This window comes from Leopardus geoffroyi, chromosome D1 (assembly GCF_018350155.1).
Source record: "Leopardus geoffroyi isolate Oge1 chromosome D1, O.geoffroyi_Oge1_pat1.0, whole genome shotgun sequence".
Classification (NCBI taxonomy): Eukaryota; Metazoa; Chordata; class Mammalia; order Carnivora; family Felidae; genus Leopardus; species Leopardus geoffroyi.
Window position 1 is genome coordinate 25,663,935 of NC_059329.1, and position 15,842 is coordinate 25,679,776.

At 46.1% G+C, this 15,842-nt stretch overlaps 1 protein-coding gene across 2 annotated transcripts in view; it reads right to left on the reverse strand.

Moving 5' to 3' along the window:
- Window positions 1–2,324: 2,324 nt before the first annotated feature.
- The window catches only part of KCNJ1 (potassium inwardly rectifying channel subfamily J member 1), a 30,111-nt gene continuing 16,593 nt past the window's right edge, over window positions 2,325–15,842 (reverse strand). For both annotated transcript variants that reach the window (XM_045483453.1, XM_045483454.1), the window contains one exon: window positions 2,325–4,731. In XM_045483453.1, coding sequence (XP_045339409.1) covers window positions 3,592–4,710 — 1,119 coding nt within the window. In that variant the 5' untranslated portion in view covers window positions 4,711–4,731 and the 3' untranslated portion in view covers window positions 2,325–3,591. The remainder of the gene's footprint in view (window positions 4,732–15,842) is intronic.

Sequence of the window (15,842 nt, forward strand, 5' to 3'; positions counted from 1 at the left end):
AGTCAAGGATGTATTGGTTCGAGACGCAACTCTAGTCCCTGCAGCCCCTGTACAAATCTCCCGGTCTGCAGGGCTCGGCTCCAAGGAGTCCAGCTGGGTGCATCTGGCTGGGGAGATTAAATTATTTTTGAATTCCTAACTGAATGTTCTTTTAATGGAAACTCAATGACAGGCATTGAAATAGATTTCCTCCATAACCCCTCCTCCCGCGGCGCCCCCCCACGCGGCTCTGTGTTGCGCTGTTCCCGATAACCTTTATTCCCTACCCCTGGACTTTTATCTCCCCAGTGACAAACAGCCCTTGCTGGACAGAAAGAGGAAATTCCAGTCATTGTTCTCAAACTTCTGGCTCCAAAATAAAATGCTCTATCTCCCCTGTCAAGCTTTGATTGACATGCACTTCCTGTAATGGCAGACAACAACGGCCCAGGGGCGGGGTCAGGGGCTCATTTGCATCCTTTGCATCAGCGGTTTTCACGTGTGTTCTGGACGGGGAAAGATCCCCCATGCTACTCACCGGACCACCCTGTTGAGGACCCATGTCCCATTTTGTGAAAAATCTCCAGGGAAGGCACCTCCTCAACTGTCTGCACAGCGCACCGGGAAAGTTCTTTGCTGTCCTGTCACCCACCCGGGTATAAGCTGTGGAAACAGACACTCTAATCCTCTCACTTCTTAGATTTGGCTGCTTACAGCCCATCTCTTCCTTCTTCGCTTTCTCTCTTGTGGAATACATTTTTAGACCATCTCCCAAACCTTAACTCTGAATATTGGCAATATTGAGTCCACCTAAGCCCTGGAAGATGAAGCCAGGTTGAGACTCTCCAAACCAAAACCCCCATAGCAACAGAGCTAAATGAGGCACTTCAAGGGAAGTGAGTACCAGGAAAACTTTGAATATGGTACAGCATCACAGATGCAGTTTTTCTTGAAAGGAATACACAGCGACGAATTGCTTTTAGAATGGATTGATAATTCGGTAAATAGAACATGGCACACCTAGAACAAAAGCAGTACTAACATGGTCAGCTCCTGCTGGGAACCATGTTACCTCACTGGAGTAAAAAGCCTACTTTTAACACTGGCATTAACCCATAGGCAAGTTAGCCTTCTGGAACCTTCTATTTCCCATATGTTTTCTTTACTCACTGAGCTCCTATGCCCTTGGCCTCCCCCTCTTTTTAAACATCCAGGGGTTTTATGCTGTTTTGGGGTTCCAGCCACCCCTCAAGATTATTAAAACGTACCCGTGGGCCCTCATTTCCTCAGGGCTTTCCTGGATGTAAGTATATTAATGATTGCTAGAGGTTCATGGGGGATTTGCATGAAGAAAGAGACTCCAGGGGTGCCTAGGTGACTCGGTCAGTTAAGCGTCCAACTTTGGCTCAGGTCGCGATCTCATGGTTCATCGGTTCGAGTCCCACATCAGGCTCTGTGCTGTCAGTGCAGGGCCTGCTTCGGATCTTCTTCCTCCCTCTCTCTCTGCCCCTCCTCCGCTCTCTGTCTCTCAAAAATAAATAAACATTAAAAAAAGAAAAGGTGGAAAGAGACTCCAGATAGGAGAATGCCTTAATCCTAATAAAGGAATATTTGAAAGCACGGATTCCCCCGAATAACCCAGAAAGAGACACCAGTCACAAAGATTCCAGTTGTTCAGCTCTTCAGCAGTCTAAAGGAATAGATTGCATAAGATCATTTCACTTCCGGCAATCCCCAAGCATGCTGCTAACGGAGCAGACCAGACTGAAAGGAATGTGTTCTGACCCCCCCAGGTTAATGAAGGGACTACGGAGTCATACAACCTCACGACAGTGGCCAGCAGAGAATTCTGGCTCCCTCATTTCCTTTAGCTTTGTCAATAGATCAAATTGCAGTGCCAGCATACCTCCAGGCACAGAGTAATCTCCCGTGTAGGCTAGTTGTTCCGGTGTTACGGCCACTGACAAAGTGCACAACTCTTAGCCCATCAGACTTCTTACTGCTCTTGGTCAGAGGGACCAAAGCGTGTGTGTGAATCTGATCAAACTCATCCCCGGGCCCCGGAAAACAGAACCATCCTTGGTGAAAACTGCCACAGCTGCCGCTTCATGTGCCAAGACACATTGGAGTGATTCGATGGAGCCGCACAGGAAGAGGCACGTCTGTAGCCAAGGTCACTTCCCCCCGGAGGTGAGCTGGCGTCGAGACAACATATGGTCCTGTTTGCCATCTTCCCCCACCCCTCCCACATCTCCCAGGAGAAAGTCCACCCTCAGCAAGAGGGCTGTCACCTGTTGGTCTGTTACAGTTCATGCACCGTAACTGACACTTTTGGAAAGCACGCGCACAGTTTCAGAGATTTAATAGATCAATCAACACACCGGGAACGTTTTGATTCCTAAGCAGCTTTGAGTACCGTTCCTTCCAGAATATATTCACAATAATGCAGGAGGAGCCCTGAAAGAGACATTCACAGTAAAATCTTTCTCTACAGATCCGTCTTTATGTTCAGTGGGTCCCTTTGAGGAAGGGAGACCTCGTGTTTTCCTCACTGTGGGGTCACAGCCCATCCCACGCGTCTCCTTTAGAAACAGCATTTCAGTACAAACTCGAGGCAGAAGAACACAAGATACTTTTTTCTTTTTCTCAGAAGCATTGGCAGTACTGTCCCTTCTACCCTGACGCTGCTCCTTCAAACTCTTCACTGCCTTCTTGGAAGATCAGGAAATACTCTTTTACCCCAATTCATAGCCCCTTACCCCACCTCACACAAACCGGAAGAAATAACATCACCATTTTCAAATCAAGCATTCTTCCTTGCAGGAAGGTGTTCATTGAGATTCTAGAGTGGTGATTTAGCCTCTGTCTAAACGTACCACGTGAGATCGTTTGGGCCTAAACCGAACTTGGGCTGCAGTGTCTTGCGGGGCCAGAAAGTAGATGGAGCTCAGCGCTCCTCCCCACGTTGGATACATAGAGATGGAGAGTCCGTGGACTCAGCCCCCCCTTGCTCTTCAGTAAACACAGCATGACCCAGCCTAGGACCAAAGCTCCAACAACCAGGGCTGGAGAAGTTCAGAGCCTCAGTTGTTCTTTGAGTATCAGTCTTTTCTTGCCATCTTTGATTAGTTCATTCTCTCCATCCTCAGGAGACTGTGTTTTTTTTTTTTTTTCCTTTGACAAAAGCCAATGTTAAAAGTGGCTTATTTTTTATCAGTAGAATCTAAATAAGAATTCTGACCCTATCTAAAGCTCATAACTTCTTCAAAGAGAATTTTAAGATCTTTTTTGTCCTGTCCATGAAACTGTCGATGATTTTGTCCGTTTCTATCAACATTGCATGATTTCAAATAATCATATTCAAGATTCCAAGTGAATTCCTATGGCTTCCATATTGCAGTTTTCTAGAAATATATTGCATGTTCTAATGCAGGTGCCTTGTAGAGCTATGTGTCTTGCAAGATCATGGCTGTGGAGTTCAGGGGCATGGTGCTGGTAGACGTTGAAGGCTCTTGTCTTAATTTCATACCCTCAAATTTTCGATCACTTCGTCATACTTCTAGTCACCGGGTATCTTCAAGACTTTCCATTACTCCTGTTGAAAAGCCACTGTCACATTTTGGTGTCATCTGTTTCATTGACTTCTGATAAGACGAAGTTGGGATTGTCATAGCCTCTCTTCATCCTGGCTCTAGTATCTTTCTCATTATAAAGGCACATGGCACAGTGAGGGGTCTCCACTTCCACTGTCTTGCTAAAGTTATGGAAATCCACTCGGTATTTCCCTTCCTTTGTCTTGGATACTATGGGAGCAAAGCGGTAGCCCCAGAGCACCTCTTCTGGGACGTAGGACGTCCGGACTTGGCAGGTAGCACTAGTTGATTCCACTGTGCCATCTAAAAACACCACTAACTCAAAGTCTTGCTGGGGAAGGGTTTCTGCTGCCATGTGGAAGAAGGGGCTGTTTGGATCAATGACATGGTAAATTGTCAGTGGGGAGATGAAGAATAAATTTTCGTTCCCTGCGTCAACTACAAAATTGATGTTGATCTGGTCCAGAATAATGGTCTCTCCTTCAGGAGTGACGGTGGTCTTCAGAAGCTTTCCATATATGTGACTCCCAATAAGGAGGCTCTTCCTAAGATTAGCCACTCGGATTAGGAGACAGAGCTTCCCACCCCGCTTACTGATCACCGCATTCTTGCTGAATGTAATGGTCTTGGCACGTTTTTTGGGTCTGGAGATCTTGGCTAAAATGGCACCACACATGAAAGAGTTGATGATGACTCCAAGTATAGACTGGAAGATAAGGAGAAAAATGGCAGTGCCACATTGTTCTGTCACACACCTGAATCCATATCCAATGGTCACTTGTGTTTCCAGAGAAAACAGAAAAGCTGAGGTCAAGCCATTAATGTTCTCCACACAGGGGGTGTGGTTGACAGAAGGATGGAACTCAGGGAGATCTTTGTGAATGTAGGCTACCGCATACCACAGAAGACCAAAGAGGAACCAACTCCCCAAGAAGGCTGTAATGAAGATGGTCATTTTGTATCTCCATTTGAGGTCAAGCACAGTCGTCCAGATGTCCACAAAGAATATGAACCTCGACTGTGCCTCGACGTTGCCAAACTCGATGTTGCACCTTCCATCTTTGGAGACCAGCCTCGCTCTTTGTCGAGAATGCCCGAAGAAGTGAGTGACGAACCATTTCCGAAGATGTTTGAACATTCTTTCTGTCAGCACTCTGATCTGAAACACATCAAAAACAAAACAAAACAAAGCAAAACAAAATTATGTTTATAGCAGCAGTGGACTAGGTGACTCACATAAAGAGCTAACTATATATGAAAGACCATTCAAAAGGATCTCAATTACTGATCAAGTTAGGAAAGCTAACAGTTTATTCTGGATACCACAACACTATTTTCGGTAAAAACTTTCCACTAGGACACCATAGTGCTTAAATATGAAGAAGAAAAATAATTACACAGAGATAGAAGTGGAAGGAACTTAAAAGGGCATATATTCAAATGTTTCCTGCCCTTAGTCAGTGGCACACAAACTGAAAAATGTTTGTGATAACCAATTATGTCCTGTACTATGATTTATTTGATATCATTCTTTAAATCAACACTCTTTCTCCTTTAATAAACTTAGCCTTGTGCTAAGCAAAAATATCTGTGAAAGCAGGCGCTGGAAGCACTATTTACATTTTTGGTAATATACGATAACAAATAACTATAAAAAAGGCTCATCAATATACTACCTAAAGCATCTTATACACTGTTATTATTACTCACTATCAAAAGAAATCCTGACCCAATTAAATTTTCTCATTTGTCCAATGAAGGAACTGAGGTCCAGAAAATTTTAAGGACCTATCCAAAGCCTTGTACTAACCGGTGGCAGGGTGACAACTGAAAACATAAAACGTAAGGTTCCCTGCTTCCAGCCCAGAGAAGACTCTACCAGGCTGCATCTCAGTTATTACCTTTTATATTCTAAAGCCAGATACACCTCAAACATTTTAAGACAAATATTGGCCAACTTCCTTTTTTTCCCCCCCCTTTAATGCTTGAGACTATTTAGAACAGGGCTCCTCAATATGGTTTGGTCAAGTCCTATCATATGATCTCAGAAGTTTTCTCACTAGAGCTATAAACCTGTTTCCTGTCTCTCTCCACGTTATGCCAAGATTCCTAAAAGGAATAGTATGACGGTCACCTCAATATCTCATACTTCCTTCCCTGCTCCTAAGCTGAAGGGAGCTCTGATTTCAATAATACTCCATAAAGCTAGAATCATGCTTTATTCACTCCTCTCTTCCAGCTGCCAACACAGTCTATGGGCACTTACTAGTTATTCAATAAACATAAATGGAATAATTCAGTGAATGGGTTAAGCTCTTCAAAATACTATCTGATCAATGGTTTCTTGTTGATGACATTATTGTGACTTTCAGTTTATAGCAAAAAAAGTGAAGGGATTTTCCCCTAAATAGCCTACAGTGATGAAACCCATGGTCATCAACACTAGACTCCCTCTCCCCTAGGTGTGCCCTCCCCCATCCCAAGGTGTGCCCACCATGGTTAGCAATGTCTTCGTGGTATTTTTAATTAAATGCAAATATGTTTCTAAAATAGATTTCAAAACCCCCTTCAAAAATGTGTTTATTCATACAAACTGGGAAGCGAAACCAACTTAGTGATAAATTTTAAACAAAAGTCCTATCCCACAGTGTTTTGCTCACAGCCTTAAAGCAGGTGAAAACACAAGAAGCCAACACCAGGTAGAGGTAGTGAAGAGAAAACCACAGCTGTGGTGATTTGAAATGTTGAGGACAAGTTCTAAAGATATAAAAAAAGAAAATGCTACCAGGAGTGCAAACAGCAGTGCACACACTCAGAGGGCCCTGCCGACATCCCACCCAACCCTCATTGACCTCAAGTCCCCAAAGACTCTTAGGGTTGGTCCCAGGTGAGACACACTGAAGAAGAAGAGTCTACCCCCTCCCCAGTCTCTCTCCTTTCTCTGCACACACATAGTTTAACCTGGCTTACGTTCACTGGGGACTTCTCCCTTTCCTGGGTTCATGGAAGCTCACGCTGTTTTAAAAGTTCTTCATAGAGTGGATGTCACCTAAAATGCTAAATTCCCAAGCCAACATTTACCAAGTGAATGCACATTCTCTCCATCACGCATTGCATTTCCAGAGATGGCTCCAAAAACGCAACTTCTGAGTTTTCCTTCCTCACGACTGTTCTCTTCCAGTCTCAAGTTCGTTTCATTTTGCTAAAGAACATTTCCGTAAAGGGAGCAAGTGCCCTCTGATTTATCTCTTGGATCCGTTTGGGTTTCCATGCCTGCGTGGCTAATAAAATATCTTCCTGGCTTTTTAAAGAGCTCAAACAAAAATGTCAGCTTATAAAGCTTTCCCCCAGACCATCTGCACTTACCAGCATCCTAAGCATATTCCAAACCGGAGCCTCCATGCCTGGGGAAAGCAAGGAAGTGGCCTTGAGAGTTGCCCTCTGAATGCAGGCTGATTTCTTTTAGACTCAGCCTAATTTATTTCAGGCATTGGTCAGTGGACTGATGCTAATTTGTATTAGCTTGAAAACGCTTAATTTGATAGCGGGGTTGTGTGGTTTAAACCAAGGCAATTGGTTGTTCTCAGACTAAGCCCCAAGCTGGGTATGTATTTTTTTTTCAGACCTCACATGGCTTGAATACCGTCATGCTAAGACATGACAAACCCCCAGCTAAGGTCTCTGGGCAGCAGGCATGGATTGAGTTCCAGCATTTTCCTCCTCTCCTTTGCCACGCTCCATATAGCTCTCTTACTGTTTCTCATAGGTCATGCCTATTAGCTTTCCACCAGAAAGAATTAGTTATCGTCAATCTCTCAGCCTATTCTCTGAAACACACTGAGATACTGAGATTTCCAAGTGTTCGCAAAGATACGCGTGAATATGTCGACTTAGATCAGTACATATTTGTAAGATGAAAGTAAGAGACACCAGGAAGAAACAAGACACCATGATAATCTCTCTATACAATAGTCCCTGTCAGGTAAGAAACAGATTTAAAAGCGGCCTTTATTGTCGGACTTATTTCATAAAATCTGGCATTTACTGAACGTACTTTTTACACGTACTAAGTGAGCCAATGCTTTTGGTTTATTTATTCAAAGAGTGACAAGAATTACACCCGGAGAATGTAAGAATACAGGACAAATCCACCCCTTGACCAAACCCATCATTCACATGGCAGACCCATTATACTCAGCACATAGCCTACTTTGCTTAGACAACGGCATTTAACCTAACCACAGACAGAGCCAATATGTATTTGTCGTACTATTGGGTGGTTAGAGATCGGCCCTGGTGTCTGGGTTGTATAACATGTACAATTTTTAAGTTACTTTCTGTTGAAATCAGTAAATCTTAACAGCAAGCAAAGGGCTGTGCATTGGCTAATATTTACCAAGGTACTCTTAGTGGCCTGGTAGGGCAGGTGAATTATATTATTGCCATTTTTTTTTTCCCTTCAGGGCTCCAGTATGCTTGTTCTGTAAAGAGTCCATTCTCAGAAAATAGACTTTTTGTACACTTTCCAAACGTTGGGGCTATGTTTACTGTGTAGGGTTTCAAAAACAAATAGGACTCTGTTCCCATTCTCGAGGGGCTCACAGTCAAATGGGGAAGTGAGTTCAGTAAGTCAGCAATTACGATGTGGGGTGGGGTGGTGCGTATGTGCCCAAGAGGAACATCTTTTCTAAAAGATCTCTATTGGATGGGTAGTCAGCCTCTGCAAAATCCTTCAACTGACAGAAGACTCGTTGCCTTTTTGCATACATTAATGTATTTATCTATCATCATTCAACAATGTTGTGTTGCTATGCCAGGCTCTGTGCTGGACATTAGAGACGCACACGATCGTTTACCAAACGGGCAGTCTTTGTCACTGTGAAGAAGCTTCCAGTCAAGCGTGGGGGTGGGAGACGCCACGATGAGAAACCGTGGGAATGCTCTGGGCAGCTTTTTATCTGAGAGGCAGAGACGTGCTCTCCTGGGCAAGGCCTGAGCATGGTGTTAGACTCGCATGTGGTAGGAACTATAAGTATTTGTTGAGCAGTGATAATGAAATTCATCAACCCATGCATAAAACCAGTGGGTTGGCTATATGGGTCCCCCTCTGGGATGTATTAGAGGAGACGTACCTGTGGGCGTAGTACTAACCAACTGCACTGTAATTGTGTGTGGCCCTGGAAGAAGCAACAGAAGAAAGAGAGCATGGAGGGATGGAAAGAGGTGCCGGGAAAGGCAAGCAAGGGTCCACACACTCACTGGCGGAGCGCCACGAGAGATATTTTCATTGTAAACCGGGATGGCTAACCCTTACGAAGACCACTGGTCTAGTTCCGCTTCAGTGACAACTCACCATAACACCAAATAAGTCTGAAGTCTCTTCTGTTTTAAGAGCCCTTCAAATTCCTGGAAATAAACATCTTTTCCTCCCGGATCTCTTTTTTGTCCATAAAAGTGCCCAATCCATTTGCATGCGGTACCCACACCAACCAAAACTCCGGTCACCTTAAGCAAGGTACACCACGGTGTGTGCTCCTTAGTGACGTTCCAAGAATGGATACAGAAGCCGTTCTTTTGGAGGGGTCCACCTGAGAACAAGCCAGTAAGGACCTGGAGCTTCCTAGGGGACTTTTCACACCACCTCCTTGTCTCCCCCCACCCCCGCCCCCACGCATTTTGGCAGCCACAATATCAGAGGGGGGAGAGCAAAACTTTGCTTTCACTGCCTCCTACTTGAATCACAAAGGTCATCATTCCTAAAGAGAAATGATAAAACATTTACTCTAGTCTGCCTTTTCATCAAACCTCTCACCGCCTTAATCCCACCGAGGAACGTTTCTGAGAAGCGAGGTTTTATGTTAGAGGTAGGACTTATGAGTTATGGGTCCTGAGAGCGGAAGTCAAATGATTTTCTGTAGTTCCTTTGCAACGGCAGTGGAGGAGAAATTCAAGTGTCCGTGAGAATTTACTGCTTTGTTTAAGCCAAGAGTCGACTGAATCAACAAACATTGCTGAGGACCTATGAGAGCGAGGTGCAGAGTGGCATTATGGGACAAAGTCGCAGCCTCCTTCGTTAACATAATCAAGCAAACGCTCCATTTATTGAACGTGTGCTATGTATCAGGTGCTCTGCTAGGAAACAGAAGAGTTAATGACAACAGTCCCTGCTCTCAAGTTGCTCACAGATTGATTGAATAATCGCAGTGTGGCATGTTTGCTGCTCTGAAAGGGCTGAGGACAGGGGTTTAAAGCAGCCACCAAAGAGGAGACCCAACAGGTCGGACATCAAACCTAAACACTCTTCCACACACCTTTGCTAAGGTATGTTGCACTTAACCGCTACTACAGAGAACTTCCTGTTTTCTATGAAAGTGATCTCAAGCTATTGTAGGATAGCCACCCAGCTGGGTCTGCAAACACTCAGGGCCCTGACTGAATCATCTAGCTCCCGGACTACCCCTTTCCTATGCAGAACCTATTGGAGACAGAGGGTGGTTTCCCTTCTGTTCCATAATTCCAGGAAGGGTTACTGCTGATGTCTGTCTTTAGCACCATCAGGCAGCTCACTTGGGGTCAACGTGGGCTCTTCTCAAATAGACCTTGGCACGCCGGTACAAACCAATCCTCCTGGCCTCATGGCATGTAGAAGGATACCTGAACCTCAACATTCCAGGCTGGACTCAGGAATGCACTTCAGCGGGCACCTGGGTAGCTCTGTCGGTTAAGCGTCCCACTTTTGATTTCAGCTCAGGTCATGATCTCATGGTTCCTGAGATTCAGCCTCCCGTTGAGCTCTGTGCTGAGAGCGTGGAGCCTGCTTGTGATCTCTCTGTCTCTCTGTCTCTGTCTCTATCAAAATAAATCAATAATTTTTTTTTAAGGAGTGCTCTTCAGGAACACCTCACCTTTCCTTTGGGGTAAAGGTCCTCCCAGACCCTGCCCACCGTGAAGCCGTAAGTCTGCTTGTGTCCAGGGTGAGAATGCAGCACAGGCCTTCCTGGGTGCCTGGTTCCTTCCAACCAAAAGATTGTGGGAACAAGAGCCAGGGGACCACAAGATCTGAGGGTATCAGTGCTCTCATAAAGGACACCGTGTTCTGTAGACATTTCTGGAGCCAGCCGGTCCAGTAGCATTATCTGAATAACTGCAGAGGTGTGCCAGGCATGGGGACCAAGAAAGGATGGGAGAACCTGGTCCAGGATGTTCCCGGCACAGGTGATAACCAAAGGCAGCGTGGCAGGTGGAAGGAACTCCAGCTTGGGTAAACACAGACATGGACTGAATCCCAGCTCTGCCACTTAATGACCAGGTGACCTGAGAAAGCCACTTAGTCTTTCTGAGCCTCAGTTTCCTCACTTCTGAAATGGCTGCTAAAATATACTTTCAAAGGTTGCAGTGCGTTTTAAATGTCATCGCATACATAGAGTTCCAAAGTTTCCAGAACGCAGCGGTTAGGCAATAAATAGTAAGAACTGTTACTATTAGTCTACAAATGTAAATGTGTGTAACAGTTTAACGAGGTGTCACTGACCCAGGCCACGCGAAGTCTACGCTGTGTGGAGTTAAAATGGGCTATATTAGAGACAGCAGCCAGGGGAAGGCAAAGGCTTCCAGGAAAGAGACAAAGGTTCGGCCAATGCATCAACGCCTGTGAACTGTACTGGCTCCAGAGCCCATCTTCCCACGTGGAACCGAAAACCTGGGAATAGCGAACATGCTTTTATAAAGGATTTGTCTGAGGTGCCTAGGTGGCTCAGTTGGTTGAGCGTCTGACTCTTGATTCTGGGCTCAGGTCATGATTGCAGGGTCATGATGTGGGATCGAGCCCACATCAAGCTCTGCGCTGAGTGCGGAGCCAGCTTGGGATTCTCTCTCTCTCTCTCTCTCTCTCTCTTTCTCTCTCTCTGCCCCTCTCCCTTGTTTGCACTCTTTCTTTCTCTCTCTAAAATTAAATGAATGAATGAATGAATGAATGAATGAATGAATAAAGGATTTGTCTATAACCAGGGCAGAAGCCTTACCTTGCAGGGGTGGAAAGAGAACAGAAGGAATGAGAATTATTCTTAACAAGCCTACCCAGATACCCCCAAGAGTGGTACCGGGGGTGGTGCTGTCCTTCTCCCACCACAGACCTTGACTAGGACTTGATCGTATTACTGAATACGTGCACATATGCCCACTGCAAAGGAGAAGAGCAGCCCTGGCTTCTGGGAGCTAGGTCCTGGCTCTCCCAGCGAGGGCTCTGTGTTCGGGTGAATGCAAACAGTTTCTCGAAACATCCGCATCACACAGGGCAACTCCGTAATCACGTCTGAACATTGTCCAAACCACAAAGATGACCCCAATCCCCCTAGTCCTGGCTAATAGAAGTGATCACTGCTTCTTCACCAATAACAACTTGGGCCGCACACCCGTCTTCCCCCCCCCCCCACCCCCCGCTTCTAGATGATAAGATTTACTGACATATTCAACCATAACATTACTCTGAGTTCCTGGCATCTAACCCAGAGCAAAGTGTTACTTCTTTAAATCTTCCCCAAATTGCTTAAACTAGCCTATATCTTAAGTATTTTCTTCTTTTTTTTTTTTAAATTTTTTAATGTTTATTTTTGAGAGAGAGAGAGAGCATGTGCGAGGTAGGGGAGGGAAGAGAGAGAAGGGGACAGAGGGTCCAAAGCAGGCTCTGCACTGAGAGCAGTGAGCTCGACGTGGGGCCTGAACTTACAAACTGAGATCATGACCTGAGCCGAAGTCAGATGCTTAATCGACTGAGCCATGCAGGTGCCCCCTATTTAAGTACTTTCTAACACTCCATGAGGCTTCCCACAATTCGTGGTCTGTGTTCTCACTAGTTGCAAAAAAACCAGCTTGTTCAACTACAGGGATGTTCCTGGCACTCTTCGGCTGGAAGGCACTGACACCACCAAAGGACAGAAAAGCACACAGAAGAAAAGGTATAGCTAAGAAGTCATAGAGCCATTTTACAAGCCATACGGTCACTTTACACATTTGTTTGCTTTTGTATTCGGATGTGCAGAATCAAGGAAATAACCAAATTGAAATACCCAAAGTCATTAAAAGGAGTTAAAAGTTTCAGGTGCAGCTTTTAAATTCTATCTAGCTATCTTATTCACCACGACAATTGGTCGTCCTAAGATCCTTACACTCTCACCGCAAAAACCTGTATTTTTCATGGCATCTGGATTGGGTCCCAGCAGCAAGTGTCAAGAGGTGTGATGTTCCCACTAATCCAGTCAGCCCGGGAGCTAGTGAAGCTGGACGCAAGCAAGACGTCTGCGGGTCTTACCAGTCTCTGGTGACGGCGTGCATTTGCCGCAGAGTCGGAAACCTATGCTTTGGAAGCTGGATGCTTATTCTGTATGTACTTTCAATACTGCTTCCTTGTTGTTCTTTGTCATTGCCACTTCAGGTATTTAGGAAATGTCAGCATGTCTCAGCTCTGCAGAGAAGGACCAAAAGGAGGCACTTCATCTCTGCCTGGCTCACAGTTTGGAAGAGAGAGCAACGCACCCCTGGGGGCTGCGAGGAGTGGCGACAGCGGAGTGAGAAAGCACTAGAAGATAAGAGAAACAGCCACACAGGTGGATCTACTTGGTTTCTGTGCCGGAGGTTTTTCTAAGAATTCCTCTAAACTTCACAGATTTCAGCTCTTTACCAAGAAGGCATTGGGTATGAGGGGACTGAGCCACAGCTACCAGAGGAAGTCAAGGTAAAAACGAAGCTGCACAGCTCAAACTGAATGAAGAGAAAGACTAGGGCTGAGAAAAGTCTCCCGAGAGGGAGTGGGAAATGGCTATTACGACATCATGGAGGGCTTTAGGATCCTGTTGACCGCCTCTCCTGCATTCTGTGTGAACAGCGCCCTCTAGAGCATGATGCAGAGGGTGCCCCGTTGGAGCCGTGAAACTGTGGGGCCCAGAAAGCCTGCAGTGTCGGCGCTGGCACAAGAGAGAAATCTTTTACGTACATGTTACTATTTGATTCTCATCATAACCCTACGAGATGGGCAACTGAGGTTCGGACAAGTTAAGCAAGTTTCCACAAGGTCACAAAGCAAAAAGCCCAAAGAGCAAAGATTAGAACGTAGCTCTGCCTGATTGAGAAGCCCTTGCTTTTAAGCCCAGTGGCATACTCAAAATAGTTACTGAACAAGGCAGAGGGAAGGCACGCATTTATTCGGCACCTACTTACTTTGCACCAGGCATGGTGATTTTCCACATGTTTCCTTGCCTAATGCAGAAAGCACATAGAAGGTAAGAACCAGCAAGAGACAAAACCTTTTTGGAAGACACAAAACCTGAAGGTTTGGATTGGCGGACTGGGGACAGGTTTCCAGAGACAAGAAAGAGCATGGGCCAAAGCACCAGAAAAGTTGAGGGAGGCAGAGTATGCGCGACGCCATGGGGGCCCCCGTGGAGAGGGTCCAGGCTCAACTGGATTGGATCTGATAGTGCATGTTGGGGGAGAAGGCCACGCACCCCAATGTCACCAGAAGGACCTCATAACGCCAGATGGAGTTCAGAAAGGTCATGATGCCAAAGTGATTAGGACACGACCGTGGAAGCTGCTGAAGATGTGTTGTCAAGCATCGCGCTTTCTTTGGAAGCTTCTAGAGATTGTCCTAATCTCTAGATTGTCCTAGCTTGAGCTAATTGTAGGCAGTGGCCTGAAGTGACGGCAATGCCGTCTTCCGCCTGGAGATATTTCTGGATCTCCACAGGGTGGGGCCATTTCATCTTCCGTGGTCAGAGGTTCGTTGGGAGTGATGGCTAGTGAGGAGGCTGGGGAGCTTCCTCCCCGCTGGAAGAGGAGAATCTGCCAGTGATGGTGAGTCGAACCTTGGGTCCTCACTGCTCGAGCAGGAGGGCCAGGCACCCTGGCCTCGGAGTCGGTCAGTTCAACGACACTCACTGAGCGCCACGGGCACGCCTAGGCAACAGCCGGGGATACAGACACAGGAGGAGACATTGGGCAGCTGGCTCTGCCTCACACCAACTACAGAAATGGGGGCAAGTCACTTCACCTTTCCGATCTGGCCTCATGTGCCGTTTCCCCTGCTGGGAGCACCTGGCTTTCTGCTCTCCCTCCTCCGAACCCCAGACTGACTACCTGGTTTCAGAAAGAAACATAAATGTCCGTCTCTCAAAGAGGGAAGAGTCCCTGGCCAAGCCCCTCCCCATTTAAATCAGGTTCCCTCCCCCTTGCGATAGTTGATTGCACTCTTGACTTTTGGGGGTAGTATTTACAGCCATTTTAACCTACGCGTTTACTTTTATGCTGCTTTGGAGGCAGTGACCCCCTCCATCTCCTCTCCTGCTATATCCCCAGTGCCTCCTGGTTCAGTGCCAGCCTACAGTAGATGCTCAGTAAGTATTTGCCAAGGAGATAAATCAATACAGTGAGGTGTGAATGGCTCAAAGTGCTTACTTTCCAGAAGGGGATGTGGGGAGGGTAATAGAGCCTAACGCCGCTCTCTAACGGCAGGACTCGGTCTCCACAGCACCAGGACAGGGCAGATGATCCGGCCTTGTGGCCTCACGCTCCTCATAACCAAACCCTTATCTGGTTTCTTCTAGCCTGGGTGGTTCGCTGGCTTGTTCACAGAGAAGTCCATGCCACCTGCCTCTGTGTGAAGAGGTACAAGGAGACGATTTTCAAAGCTTCACGTATAACTGAAGCCTGCCGTGGCCAACAGAGCTGGCCGGGGTTTGGGCGTGGAATATGCCTACCTGCCTCTATCGGGACGCACGCCGGATTGGGGTGGAATGACAGTAGGGAAGACGCCTAGTGAAACACAGCAAATATGGTTATCGTCTGGAGAGAGAGGACAGATCCCTAGAGACTCCTGGGTCCGTCTGTCCCAGGAACAGATGGGACTTCGCCACAAAGGAATGACGCAGGCCGGACCTCTTGAGTGCTGCTACACTACCTGTTGAATCCAGTTTCTAGTGAACCTGTGACAGAAAACTGAATTCACACAACAATCCAAAGACGTTTCTAGTCTCATGGCCTTTTTAGCCTCATTACGATTCAAAAGAAGTCCATGACAGGGCAAATGTCTCTGTCCACGTCTTGACAGGTAATCTTATCCTGGAACCAATTCCATGGTGTTCTCGGAAGATGCTATGAGAACAGAAATCGCTTATATACAGTAAGTCGTATCACATATGCGTTAGGATATTAGATATTTCAAGGAATCCTTCACGGAATAATTTATAAAGTGAAGAATGATTTTGGCAAATAAAATAA